Source organism: Colossoma macropomum, unplaced genomic scaffold, assembly GCF_904425465.1.
Source record: "Colossoma macropomum unplaced genomic scaffold, Colossoma_macropomum, whole genome shotgun sequence".
In the NCBI taxonomy this organism is placed as follows: domain Eukaryota; kingdom Metazoa; phylum Chordata; class Actinopteri; order Characiformes; family Serrasalmidae; genus Colossoma; species Colossoma macropomum.
This window is the reverse complement of record NW_023494797.1, coordinates 15,108,700-15,124,109: the sequence shown is the minus strand read 5'-3', so window position 1 is coordinate 15,124,109 and position 15,410 is coordinate 15,108,700. Positions and strand designations below refer to the sequence as shown.

At 39.7% G+C, this 15,410-nt stretch overlaps 1 protein-coding gene across 1 annotated transcript in view; it reads left to right on the top strand.

The window, feature by feature from the left end:
* Positions 1 to 324: 324 nt before the first annotated feature.
* myo1ea (myosin IEa) overlaps positions 325 to 15,410 on the top strand; it is a 102,285-nt gene continuing 87,199 nt past the window's right edge. Inside the window, 1 exon segment of the mRNA XM_036584401.1 lies at positions 325 to 596. Within this exon segment, the coding sequence (XP_036440294.1) occupies positions 594 to 596 (3 nt within the window). The 5' untranslated portion in view covers positions 325 to 593.

Here is a 15,410-nt window from a genome sequence, read left to right as displayed (position 1 = left end):
CTAAAATTTTTCAAAGATATATTTCACATTCACTTATTTGTTTTCACTATGGTCACGTTAGGCCATGTATTTAATAAATGTATTTATATTTATTTAAATAATTTTGTCCGAACAAAACTCCATATACATCAATGTAGTTTTCACTTTTAATATTATATATATTTTAAACAATTATATTTTTACATTGTCCATTTTTTATACGTATATTTTAATTCAGCGATCACCGGAGGGCGTGGCGCTCTCGAACGCCGGCTCTACTTGTGAGCCTGGTCCCAGCCAATCCCAGCGCAGGAGGGCGGGGCTTGTCTGAAAACGGGTGGGAAAGAAGCCGAGCGGTCCCGCTGCGCTGTGTGCGTTGCCGTTGCTAAGCTCACAGTAGCATGGAGCGGGGAGGAGGCAGGTACTGAGGAGAGAACTTTAACCGTCTTTTTCAGCTTTCCTTCACACAAAGGACAGCGATTTCTGCGTCCCATCTCCTCAAAAAATACCGACGAGGGTGATTTCAGAGCGAGGATATCTTACTTGGCGAAGTCGAGACAAAACGGACTGTTATAAAGGGAGCCGTGTCTGTCTGACAACAACAGCAGCTCAGTATGGTGAGTTAACGCTACGGTACCTTTGACTGTCTGTCTGACCTTGTTTACATTTGCATATGAGCATATTTCCCTTCGTGTCGACTGTTTTGAAGGAAACAGGCTGGAAAAAGAAATAACAAACGTCTGTATGTGTAATAAGAAGCCTCAGAGAGCTCTTGTAACTTAGTTTGAGGCTTCTGTGTACCGGCTAGTGTTCACTATGCACCTCCTCTCTCAGCGAGTAATGGACTGGAATATGAATAACAGTAATTTTACTGTTAGACAATAACAACATCACCACGTTGTGCAGTTAAAGGGGAATTCCACCGATTTTTCAAAATATCTGCATAATTCAGCGGTTGAGATGTGAACAAAGTCATTCAGAGTGTTTTGATGTGAAATGCTTCATTGCTAGAGAAACTTACCAACTCAGTTTTCTTTACAGTGGTGGTGATGGGAACCAGGGGTCACAATGTCCACAACACAAATAGCCCTTTTTATTTGCTATCCGAAACCACCAGTGAACCTACATGTGTCTTTTAAGTTTTTAGGCCTATGTTTATGTTGTTGATGCTGAAGTAGTAGTAAATATGAAAAAAATGTAATATACTGGGGACTATTTTGCCTTATAGTGCCCAAGAATATCCTCCTCCACCATGAATGGCTTTTAAAAGATACATTTCAGGCCAAACACTTACCTCAGAAATGTCGTAAAACAACGTCATAGGCATCAGGCAGCGTATTCTCAGTCATTTCATGTAATAAATTTCTGTGTGGGGGCTTTTAGAGCACTCTGAATGGCATCTTAGTGACTTAATTATGCAAAATTTTTTAAAAATCTGTAGAATTCCCCTTTATGGCACGAAGAGAAGACCTTACACCTATATGTACCTTCTCTTTACTTTTACAGTGGTTTCAGGATCTAAGTTAACCTTTGTTGTGCTCTAGAAACCTGAGCTCATAGGCCTGTGTGGACTCTTAGTGAATTTTGCACTCAGGCCACTTGAGTGAACGCCCTCAGCCGGGTGTCAGGTTTTGTTTTATGCCTTCACTTGCTTCTCTGTGCCTTCTATAGGCCAACAATACCTAGAACAGACTCTATTGGGCCGGATGATTGACCTCTATGTAGTTATAAGTAAAAGGTAAACAGATAATGGCACTCACAGGAGCACCGTCTACCTAAATACCTTGACCAGGTTATAAATGATAAAGCTTGCCTCCTGTTTCTGTTTCACTCTGTATCTCTAGTTGCAGATGATTTGTGTAGGTTGAGGACGTGTTTTGGATTTCTGTGGAAAGAACTCAGGACTTGATTTGTTTGCATAATGACATTTGCTTTCATTTCACAGCGGCTTCGCTCTTTTATGAATAAGCCAAATGAGAAATGTCAGCTTCGTAGCTTATCTTCAGCTTTATCTGCACTTAACAGGTGGTTGGAACACATAATTGTAGTCCCATTAATCCTATGACATTTTCAGAACAAGCAAAAACCCATTATGAGTGCTTTTCAACATTCGTCCCTTTTTATATTGCCTTAATACTTTCATTAACTCTGTTCTGCTTTTACCATCGCGGCCTGTCTGTATGTCATATGTAGACTCTTTGCGCTCTGTCGTAGAACACGTTAAGCCAGTCCAGCCGTCTCGTCCATGCAGATGAACAGATGCTTCGAGAACTATGCCGCCAGTGGAACTGGTTTTTCCCTTGAGGGCCTGCGTGCATACAACAAACCTCTTTACATAATGGGCTGCTGATGCTATGTTTTGACGCCTGTACTTGATATGGATGATTTCAGTCATGCATTCAAGTCAATTAAACATCTATTTATTGACGTAAATACCCTCCGTCACCCCCTAGGTTTGGAAAAGAGTTCAGTACAACTGAAAGATTTGGAGAAAACATCTGACCTGTACTTCGACTGTGATTTCCATAGCAGTTCCTTTCTGTAAATTAAGGTCCAGGTCTATGTTTTGGCCAAAAAGAACCATCCAGATCACTTTTTCTAGCTTAAGGCTTGAATGCTGAATGCACCAGACTGCCAGTTAGTCATGGTTGTGATGTCACAGCGCATGGGTGTTTGGTTGCTTCTGATTGGTCTGACCCCACATGTGTTGTTAGGTCAAATTTACATTGTTTTATGATGTTAATGATAGTGATAACGTAAGCTATAACTAAATTCGCAGCTCTTGTGGTTTGAAAATTGCGTTTTTTTTTTATTTTGCAATTTCAGTAGAAAAATGATTCATCCTCCAGGCCAGGCAAACATACCACGCTAGTTTTTTTTCAGGGTAAAAATGGCACTCACCCTTTCCAGACTTACTTAACCGTGTCGAGCTTTGAGATGTTATTGTTTTGGCTACAGTTCTGCGTTGGTGTTTCCTCGATGATAGTCCTCATTTCATTCATGACAACCCAAAGGAAATGGAGTGGTTTCCTAACTCTGAGGTAACGGTTAATGTCCACGTCTGATATAAATACACATCCCACATCAGGGACGGTTCCCGTGAGCAGGCCCAGCTGTCTGTGACAAACCGAGGACGTATTTCCAAACACAGCGCATCTAGACGTTCGACAAAGCAAGTCATATTCAGTCGTTTGCTTTGGTTATACAAACCCTGAGTGAGTCTGTTGGCAAGCAGACTAGGAGTTGTTTTTCATGACATCAGCAAAGTGGACAGATCAGAGACTCCACTGTGTGTTTCTCAGCTGAGATCAGTGGGAATTGTATTAGAGGACAGATAAGTGTAGTCTGCGTCTGGTGTAGGACCACCAGTTTTAATAAACAATTAATATGACTATGTTATCATTATCATGATAAATTACAACAATGTGCTTTTTTGAGTGTATCACGGGATCAACAGTACCTGTGGAACGCTAACAACTGCATATCATAGACCAATTCTAGAGAGTCTGTAAACAGCAACCAGTGTACAGTAACTACACACTTAAAAAAGGTGGTTCTTCAAGAGTTCTTTAGTAAAGAAAATGATTCTATATTAAAAAATGACCATTTTTGCATGATTAAAGTGTTCTTTGCATCATGAAAGGGTTCTTCAGTTTGATGGAGAATGTGTTGTAGATGATTCTATGTAGAACCTTTTTGAAAAGGGTTCTAGATAACAACAAAACGGTTCTTTATTACAAGCTTGACATTGTAACAATAGATGAACCCTTTTTGGTGCTATATAGAACCCTTTTCAAAAAGGGACTATATAGAACGATCTACAGCACATTCTCCAAAGAACACTTTAATCATGCAAAGGGTTCTTTGAGTGTTCATGGTGCTATGTAGAACCACTTTCTGTAATAAAGAACCCTTGAAGAACCACCTTGTGTACATAGACTTCTTAGTAACAAGTAGCTAATTGGATGGCAGCCTGTTATGATGTAATTTTATTTTATTAATATATTTTTACCATAGATATTTTTACCATTTGTAATCATTTGTTAGATTTTTCCTCCTGTTCTCTCTTAAATAGTTTATTTTTAGAAATGATGAACTAAACAAAAGTCATTGTAGACGACTCACAGCATTTTTTATTTGCTGCTCTTGTTTAGGTGATCATTTTGTCTGTAGTATTGTAATACATATCATTACATAAAAAAAATATTGTCATGTTATTTAAAAATGTTATTACTCAGTGTTTACCTAATTTAGATGTGACCAGTTGCACACGCTAGCTAGGTCCTCCTATATTACGCACTGAGGTTAGCACATGCTTCCTCTTTTTAACTGCTGCTAATGCAGTGTTGCTGAACAGCTCAACACGCTTGGAGGAGAACACTAACCGCTAATTCTGTTATGTCAGCCAATAGACAGCCGCACTGAATAGCACCTTGCTGAGTGGTGGGGGAGAGGTGATGACATCCTACCCACCCAGAGAGAGCGAGCATAGTTATTTTGTTGTATTATAGATGGGCTGTGGCATCAAACAGGGACCAAACTCACAATCTCCTGATGTTTAGGACAACACAGGTGTTTGTGGTGATGTTCTATTTTTGCCATATCGCCCAACCTTGAGTGAATTCACGGCCATTCAGTATGAATTTTTGCCCTGATTAAGTTCTGTTGTTGGTGCACTTTGTGCTTTTTCACTCAGCCTAAAAGGCAGGTCGGGGCCAAGCTGAGATAGCTTTACTGTTTGGCTTTTGTTAAGAGAAGCAATCAGTCACTCAGACCGTCTGGGGCAGCAGACAGTAGTTTTTGCTCGTTTCGCCTTCCTCTTTCTTTGTCTTGCTCTTGCACTCTGTCCCTCTCTCTCTCTCCAGATGCTGAATAATAGGTCAGTATGGCAGCATATGTTTTACATTAAGGTCTCCACCGGGGAGGTGTGTGCCCCCCCCATAACACGGCACGCATACACACACATGCTTTCAGGACCTGCTCTTTGCACTCTGCCTTGCTCTGCCAAGAGTCTGCAGATGAATTCAGCTTCTTTACTAAGCAGTCAAACTCAATCTGGGCTGTGGCCTGTTTGGGGACTGTATCAGTGGATATGCATATGTATTTCTCTTTGGAAATGAAGCACATTTTGGGTCTGAAGTGTTATCCATGCTGTTACTACACCACACGTCCCAGAGCGCTCCTGCGCACATCATGCACATTCACACATACTTGAACAGCGGTACAAATGACAGTAATAGGAGTGCATAGTCACGGCGCTACAAAGCTTCGAGTATGTTTTTCCTGCTGCAAGGTACGGGTCATCGGAAAAGTGTGGTTACTTCAAATGCGATCCACTTTACTGCCATGCTGCATCTTAAAAAAGTGTGCTTTAGCTTAAATAATCTACAGTGATCAGAGTACAGCACTGACTAGTCTTCCAAAACCTGCGTTTCTCAACCTTTTTTCAGTCAAGGCACCCTTTAAAAGCATGCAATGTCTTGAGTCACCTCAGTGTGTGTGTGTATACACTGATCAGGCATAACATTATGACCACCTCCTTGTTTCTACGCTCATTGTCCATTTTATCAGCTCCACTTACTATATAGGTGCACTTTGTAGTTCTACAGTTACAGACTGTAGTCCATCTGTTTCTCTGCATACTTTGTTAGCCCCCTTTTACCCTGTTCTTCAGTGGTCAGGACCCCCATGGACCCTCACAGAGCAGGTACTGTTTGCTATTCTCAGCACTGCAGTAACACTGACGTGGTGGTGGTGTGTCAGTGTGTGTTGCGCTGGTCTGAGATCCATGTGTGTGTTTTTTTATTTTATTTTACTTCTATGTGGTCACCAAAATGATGAATTCATCACTGATGCACAGTGATTTCATTGGCAGATGTTTAGTTAAAAAATATTAGCATCAGATGGCTGTGACTAATATTTCAAACTGATATTTGATATATTATTATTCTCTGGAAGAGCAGTTTAAACGATGCTGGGCTTCTGTGTTAAAATATCTGCATTTTATTAATTTTACTGCATTTGTAGCTCAAATGTTAAATTTCTCTGTACAGCCAATCCAAGTGGATTTAGTCCAAGTTTCTTCCGTTTCTAAATGTGTAGGTATCGGCATCAGTAGATGTGTGCATGGAGAAATATCGGATACCGGCCCATATAGAAGATTCCCACATTGGTGCATCCCTGGAATTCCTGCATGTTTATCTCTGCTCTTTTCCTCACATATTGAATCTTTATTCCATTGTGTCTGTGTGAATAGTTATTACTGTTGGCTCTGGCCCTGTTTTAGGAGTAGCCGTTCTCTGGAAGTGATCACGGTGGCAGGTTTTCTAGCCAAACCATAAAACTCCATGTCACTTTCACTGACTAACACAAACAATATACAGACTGTATTCTCTCTGTCTCATAGCGGACAGAGTTATGGCCTCAGTGCTTCCTCTAGAAACAGAGAACTAGACTGCAGAGAGCATACGACTATTTTATTGTAGCGTGCGGTGGATTTTGAGTCATAACAATTGTAGGTGTATTCTCATTTCTGACCCAAATTGCTGTGGAAGAAGTACAGACTGCACTAAGCATGCAAATATTTTTTCATTGCAAAACTATGTCTGTGTTTTGGAATATACTGACAGTATAGAACATATGTTTTATTTTCATAGAGCTGGATGCTGCTGCCTGGCCAGTTGCATCTGGAGGAGTCCACTTTGTTTTCAAGGCAGGAAACATAAAGGACAAGTAATATAAAATTTTCCAAATTCCACAATGTCTGACTGTCAGATGCTCAAGTGTGGGACGCACATATGAGATAAATAACTTAAGGTTGGCTTCTTAATGGAATTTCCTATTCTACCTTAAATGCAGCAGTAACTATAGGTTTGTCTATATACTGTTTAGAAATATTTCAGGTTTATTTATGTTGTTAAAAATGGTTCTTGTTAAAAATGAAGGGACATTCCAAGCGACTTTTAACTTTTTGCCTTCACCAATTTTAATTATACCATAATATATTTTTTTGGCCATACCATCCATTGCTACTGTATGACCCAGGACTGAGTTGTTTCTGAATCTGCACCTGTAATTAGAGTTGCAGTAGCCTCCTCACACAAGCCCACTAGTGGTGAGGATGCTATGCTTTTTCATGTTTTTAAAAAACATAAGAGAAAAATGACAATATGAACAAAAAACTGCTGCCTGTCACCATTGTTACATAATCACCCGACCGCAATTGTTTGAGCTTATCACACAGTTGTGTGTTCACAACAAACAGGATGTGAATTCAGTGTTTTCATCTGTTGGGTTGAGGCAAATACATGTAAATAAAAGAAAGCAGAAAACAAATGTATTAAAAAGCCTGACTGGTGTTGTACCTTTAAAGGGCAGCAGTATGTAATGTGTTTTATATAATGTTTGTAAATCACACCTTTAGAGGGCAGCAGTGAGTAATGTTTGTTTATTTGAGCAGTTGGAAGATGCTAAGTATCGACATCTAGAAAGCAGGGCAGCTAAACAGCCAACTGTGCTTTTAATAGCTGCACACAATAAACAAAAAAGACAATAGCCACGTTTACGTGCAGCCTAATAATCCTTTAATAATGCTACTTATAGCTCAATCGGAATAGAATACGTCCATGTAAACACCTCAGTCGGAATAGACTAGTCTGATTGTGGCCGTTCGGAATACAGTTTCTATCCTACTGAACGAGGTGGGTAATTCTGTAAATAATCTGTTTAATAGAAGAATAATAGCCATGTAAACGCCTGTATCTGATTACATTCCCGATCAGAAAGTTTAAGTACGTTCTGATCATGTGCGACGCATCATGGTGAAAGTTTATACTGTTCAACATGGCGGAGCAGAAACTGGTCTGCAGAGGAGACGAAGTTTATGCTCTGATCTTTAAAAGACGGCGGTGGGACAGACGTCCATCTTATGTGTCTCAGAACATGACGTCTTCCTCTCGGCCTTCTTTAATGAGGAAATGTGAAGGACGTTTTCCTGAGTCTGACATCATTTTAAAGCAATTAAAACACAAGCACTGCTCACTGCGGCTCGTCTCACTCTGACTGGACTCGTGATGATGTGATGCTCGTTGTCATGGTAACGTTTAGGTGGTGCTCTACGCATGCGTGTAATTTTGGATCGGATTACTTGTAGTGAGCATGTAAACAGATTTTCATCAGATTGTTGAGTAGAGTGTATATAAACACCTCAGTCTTAATCTGTAATTGGAATGCATTCAATTGAATTGGCACAAACCTTTGGATGTAAACATAGCCAATAAAAGTGTTGATTGATGCAGGTGTATTTTTGCCTCCATTGAGTAGCATTTCCAGCAGAAAAGACCGGTTAATGGTCTTTTAGGACCTGCCCAACCTCCTGATAAAATTAATTTAAAGCGGGTCAGGAAATCACAAATAAACAATTTTTATCATTACAAATTGATGTTTAAACAAGCAATAAAGTACAGCTAATGAGTGAAATCTTTTCTTGGCCTATCTGTGTATTTGTATGAACAATCAAAGCATTTCCAGCTTCACTTGTTGGTGTACATTTTATGAAACAAAGTTAGAACCTTTGTATGTTAAAGTCTTTTGCGCTGTTCTGCCTAAAGGCATTAAAGGCATCGTGGATGCTCCAGAGAAGCACTCAAAAATGATCAAATCCCCCTTATAAACTTTTAATCATTATGAACTGATTGTCTTGTGCCGTAGTCCTTTTATTAGTGATATCCTGCACCAAAGTACACATGCAGATGTTCTTACACTTGCCTCTACATCCTACCTCCACGAGGAGGCCATTCATTGTTTCTGTATTCCAAAATTTATGGTGATCATTTTTGCGAAAGCGTGTAGCTCAGCTCCTAATGATCAAGGCTCTTCAGAGCACGAGCTGTTCCATCAGCGAATGTCTCCTATTAGCCAGAAGATCAAGCGCTTTGATCGTAAATGATGTTAACCAGGCACCTTTCCTTCAGCCCAGCAAGCTCTTGTTTGCTCACAGATAGCTCGGGCCTTTATTTGGACAGTACAGTAACCATTTTGTTCATTTCGCATCACTGCTAATGGATCACCTTGATTTAATATTTCATGTTTTTTTTCTTTTTAACCGGAGTTTGTATTTGATGCAGCCGGTTTAGCCCAGGCCTAATGGATTGCTGGCTTTGCTCATATTATCCCAAAGCAAACATAACCAGCTGTGCTGTATCTGTGATTTTCCTGTGCTAAAGAAGTCCTCGTAGCCAGATCTCTTACTCTTAGAAAATGCAATTTAAGGACTCTATTGTGCCATCAGTGTTCTCTCTTGCATACAAACAGTGCTTACTATTTGATTTGATTTTATGGTCCTGCTGAGAGTATTTTCCCCATTTCACCAGCAGGCCGCAAAGTATATTGCAAAACCATATCTGAAAACAAAGCACAAAGATTTGGAAAGACCAACCTGACGGCTTTTCTTAAAGGAACGCCTCACTCAAAAATGCTCACAGGACGAGTTAGCGCGATCCGAGTCACATGATGAGAAGGAGACTTTACTGCTTTGCTTTCATTATTAGCAGTGGTGGTATTTTTAGCAGCAGCATTCATGGAACTTTTTTCCTTTCCAGTCTTACTACGCAAACTAAGAATAAAATTAACGTCTGTAACTGTGTCTTTGAAAAGAAGTAACATGTTGAGTTTATTTGATTCAATTGCGTACATTGTTATCTAAATTAAAGGGTCCATTTAATGGAAAACCGAATTTCCTTTGCCCTTTTTTGACATTGGTGTAGTTTGTAAAGTTTCAGATCGTATCATTCACCCTCCAGTCCATACAGCCCATGTTTGAAAACCAAGCCTGTTTTGAATTTATTGCTTTTATGATGTCGCAAAAGCAAGTCCATTTACACACATCCCCCTTCGGCCTACAGCAGTTTAGCCCCACCCACTTACGTTGAAGCTATAAAGGGTGTTTCAGCCCGGACTGGTTTTTGAATGAGGGCAGCCAATCAGAACAGCGCTCATTTACATGTGTCAGTCTTAAAGGTATAGTAACAAAGTCAGCCTGTTTAATTGTAAGGGATAAAGAGAGGTTGGAAACAGGCATTTAAAAATAGATTATAACTGTTTTTGGTGCATAAAACCACACATAAGTGGACATAAGTGGCCCTTTAATGATACATTGTCACTGTCGGAACAAAACCTTGTGTTTCCGTTTTTGTGAATGCTCATGTTTTTCACATAATTAAAAAAAATGGTAACTGCCACTTACATTGTGTCAAAATGTGCTTTTTTTCTACTCCTGTAAAGGCACTTTCTGGAGATACAAGGTTTTGTCTTCTGACAGCAATAATGTATTACATCTACAAAATTTTGTCCTTCAATTTACTTAATATTGACAATAATTGTGTTGGTAATATATTTTGTTCATGTGGCCATGAGAGACATTTGGATCAAGTAAATTCGATGCATCAAACAACGTGTCATTCATCGTTATTAACGTTCTATCTTGAGAGGCTACTGTGTGTTACAGAACAGCCCTCACTCAGGCTCCTTCATGAAAAGGCACTGGCCTCTCCTGCTGTTTCCCAGGTTTCACAGCATGACCTCAATCACAACGACAGCTTATCGGCTCTGGATTTGCATATGCTGAGTCATAGTTGTGCAGAGCCGATGAGGGGAGGATTCTTTGCCTGTACTGGGAGGCCAGAGTGTTTTCAGCTCATTATATAAGTGACTTGTCTTTCCTGTTGTGGTTCATTCACTGTACTGCTGAGCAGAGAAGCTTGTGCCGTAAACCAAACCACGGCGAATGTTGAACTGGCCAAGTCAGCATCCAGGTTTTCAGCACTGCAGAATTCGGCAATGTGTTTGCACTTTTTTAAAGGGATTTGAACAATTGGTGTGCTTGCGTATTTTCTCCGAAAACAGGGCGTAAGTTTAGCACGCATGTACTTTTGGCCCTTCATCTTGACGTCCGAAGCCTTGATTGCCAAACTTGGTTTCTCACACTTTGTGACCTAATCACCAGGCCATTTTCGGACAGCTCACTGTGTGTCATGCCAACAATAGTCACCCTGCATCACTTCCCCTAGGAAGTCTAATCACAAGGCTGTTTGAAAAAATTAGGGCTAATTTAGGACTGACCAGTATGGTCATTATTCCGCTTATATCTTAGGGAAAGGATGAAGTCAGAATTATACTGGTATCAGCAGATATTTACTAGAAAAATCTGTATATTGACAACAGCAGTTGTTTGATGATGAAACTAAACCAAGCAGATGAGCAGAACATGATGACGGTGTTCTACTGTACTACGTTTGTCTGCCTTTTAATCGTTTTACTGCATTTATTACGCTCTAAAAGTAAATGTTGTTTTTTTGTAATGCTAATCCAAGAGGATTTCGTCCCATTTTCTACATTTTATAAATGTTTATGTATCAACATCTATAGATATGTACAGAGAAAGTATCAAATATCAGCATCGGCCCAATTCCCATATCGGTGCATCCCTAATATATCTACCTTATACTCATTGGCCATTTTATCTGAAACAGATTGTATTCGATTCAGTACAATACAGTGGTGCCGATACATTTTTCGATACAGCAAAAATAAGAAATGGCTGCACATTTGCTGTCATTGATATCTTAATGTTTTCATTTTTAGTTTATTAGAGCATTCAACATTATATAAGTACTATATTTGAAACAAACATGCTTTCTAGTGTCCCAGTGTACTACAAAAGTCACAATCTGACAAGTTAACCCGAAGCTGATGCACTAGCTACAAACTAACATGCTAATTATGATATAATAATATGTTACTATATGCTCCAGTTCAATACAATGCAATATGTTGTATTGTTACATTCCTACAATGTAAATGCCTTATAGGTTTATGGTTACTAATTGTAGCTGGTCTGTAGCTTTACAGTTTATAAGTACTTCTCTACTCTAGCCATCAATAGACCACCAAGGGTCCTCCAGATATTATATGGTTGGTGGACTGTTCTCCAACGTGGTAAATGCATGTTAGATACAGTTGTATGCTAGTTTTGATACCTCTGGACAAATTACATGTCTGTTTTCTAAGTGAAGATAAACTAACACGTCTTCTACAGGCAGTACACTTGAAATATGGTGTTTTTCTGTAAATGTCAGTGTATAGTGTCCATTTATTTATGTCATGGGCTGAAGTTTAGAAGTCATGGGCTGGGAGTTTAGGGAACCAACCTTGTGACCGGAAGGTCATCGGTTCAATCCCCTGAACCGACAGTGTGTGCCTGAAGTGCCACTGAGCAAGGCACCTAACCCTCAACTGCTCCCCAGGCGCCGTGGATAGGGCTGCCCACCGCTCTGGGCAGTGTGCTCATCGCCCCCTAGTGTGTGTTCACTAGTTTGTATATGGTGTTTCGTTGCACAGATAGGTCAAAATGCGGAGGTGAAATTTCCCTGTTGTGGAAATAATAAGGGTCACTTATATCTTATCTTATTTGCTGAGTTTAACATAGTGGAAAAAATAAATCACATAGTATAAAATGTGCTATAACTGAAGCACATGCTTAGGTTTTATTTGTACCCCAATATGTTAAAATTATTGTGCACTAAAATTAAAAATGTGCAGAAGTGTGGTCTCAGTAGATGATGTGTTAACTTATAAAATGAACATGTAATTTAACCAGGGGCGGCCAACTGACCAACCAAAATATTGCATCCAGCTGTAGGTTAGGGCTGGGCAATGTGACAATATACATCGTCATCATGATAAATGATGTCACAATACAATATGCTTTTCTGAACATATCGTGGATGTTGTCAGTGCTTGTAGAACTCTGACCAACTGTCTGTTTCATTATAAAGAGAGCAAAATTAGTTCTGTTTAACTGGATTCAGTGCCAAATATTGAATAAAAAATCATTGTGTTCACAGTATTTTTTAAAATGTAGGTTCTTTTTTCTCAGTCTCAGATCATGGCTGAAAAAATAAACATCATGACATATTGTGTATTATGAAAAGTTCTTGAAATATCGTGGCATTTATATGTTTGCCATAACGCCCAGCTCTACTGTAGGTACAAGTGTTTTGGGCACAGTGGCATTGCTGGGGTTTTTAAACACTGTATGCAGCTACATTATTGTGCGTTGAATGAAATTTATCATGAAAAATAAACAGAAAAATGTGATAATTTATTACATTGGCCATCTTAAGGCTGAACACTCAGGGGTCTATATGAGTCAGTTCCTGAACAACGAGCTTAAATCATTTTCAAGATTTTTCCTACCAATTAGCGATTTTAGGAGCAGAGAGATTCAACATGTGATTAATCATAGAGGTCAAAGTTCACTGATGACACATAATCAAGATTAAGGTCATGAGTCAGAATCTGATAGGGGAAAGTTTGAACCCACATGGCAAAAAGACCTCATCTTACATTCTCATCTCTTCCTTTCCCATGTTTTCCAGTTCCTGGAGTCCTTATGAAGTAGTTTCTCTTCTCTGAAATCAGTGTTTTCAGTCTAGTATGTGTCTGTTCGTAAATATAAAGTTGCAGTGACAGCACATTCAGTGAAATGTAAATGTTTGTGCTCAGTCTCAGCCTGCATAAACCGAAACCTGCCCACTTGTGATTAAGTGGCCATCTGACCCCGGAATGCATTGTTCAGGTGCTACTGAAATGAGCAAGGCAGTAGATTTTAATATGTAAGATTTGTCTTATTTTGTTTTTTTCTAAGTATAAACTGCAAATCATGTACAGTAATCTGTACAGTCACTTTAACAAAATATTTTGCAGCTTTGTGTGGCCAAGATATAGTCATGTCAGAACAGTTCAGGTCATTTCCCAGCTCGGGCCCTGTACTGTACAATAGGGCTGGACGATATGACCAAATATCTTATCACAATATATTTTCCCTTAATATTCAATATTGAAACTGCTGATATTACTACATGCATTTTCTAAAGAAAATAGCTTGATAGGTAACTGCCCCATTGGTCTGGGCTGTTGTGAGTGAACGGCTAGACTTCTGCCTTCTCATCTAGTTAGTAAAAAGCGCACATCGCCACTTAGTGTGCTGCAGTAGTAATTGTTTAAAGTTAATGCTCTTGTTACTAATAACAGATTAAACAGAACAGCATAATCATTTTGTTAAAAATACCCCAAATGCATTTGATGATCATTATTGTTTAAATGCTGAGATTTTACTTAGTGTATGCCCTGTTTCAGAACACCTGATTCATCTCATGAAGCCCTTAATCAGTATTGGTACTAAACTGCAGTGCAGGGGAGCTGCAGGTCTGGGTCTGGGAGGTACTGGTATAATCAGTGTAAACAGGCACTCTGAGTGGAGCTCTGTTGAAGGGAGTTCTCAGAGGGGCATTACTCATAACTCAGAGGGGCGTTCCGGGGCACCTCTCTGCTCACCAGCGCCCATTTCCCGTTGGCTGTGAGTAACAGCCTTTAACCGGCAGCATTCCTGAGTACAACCCTGTTTACTTTTCTCTGCCATCATCAGCAACTCGCACACACACACACACACAGGCAGCCCCGGCCACAGAGAGTCACCCCAGTCAGCCCCGACCTCCGCAACATTCCACCCAGTCTCGCTTACAGTACAGCGCAGGACATAGTTACTCTGATCTCAGATCAGCTTACTCTTCCAAACCCCCCAGCTCAGCAGCTATCAGAGATAAAGCAAAGCTGATGGGGCTGCAGTGATTAGTCATCAAGTGTACGTCATGAACAACGCCCAGTATGGAAAAAAACTTGATATGTTGTTTACTTGAAAAGGCTGTCAACTTATTTTGTAAATCTGTTTACAAGCTGTACGTTCCCACATGAATTTATCAGTAACTGTCAGAAAAGGACAATCACTAGCACTTCTGGGTTTCCTCGGTTGAGTTTGAGTTGGGTGCGACTACAGTGGAAGACACTGATGTCAAGGGTTTTTTAGACCAATTCAAATTAGGGCAGATTTGTCATCAGTGGTTACTATAGCTCCAACCCACCAAAGTCTGTTTAGTGGGGCTGTCCGATTTCAGAAATTTAGGAACCTTATTTCTGAATCCGAATGGAAGGAAGCAAAGGAGTTGATTCCAAGAGTAGATTCCACACAGTGGTCTTCCAAAAACCAAAATATATAGACATAAAAAGCAAACATATAGAACATATATCTGGCAAAAATAACAAGTAAAATATTAACTATAGTCTGAAGGGGCTACAGCCAGCTAAATTCATTCAGCTGACTAACAGGGTGCTCCTAGGTAGATGTTTTAGCACTGGCAATGCTGTTTGATTGTAAACAAATTTTTCATTACAAATTTTACACTTTGGTTTTCGTGTTATCTAAAGAAAAATACAGCTGGACTATCGATGTGTGAGTTGTGGAAGGATCAACTCTTAGCTGCCCAACTGAGTACCAGTGAGCAAACTAGCTTGCATGTTAAACATGATGTCAAAAC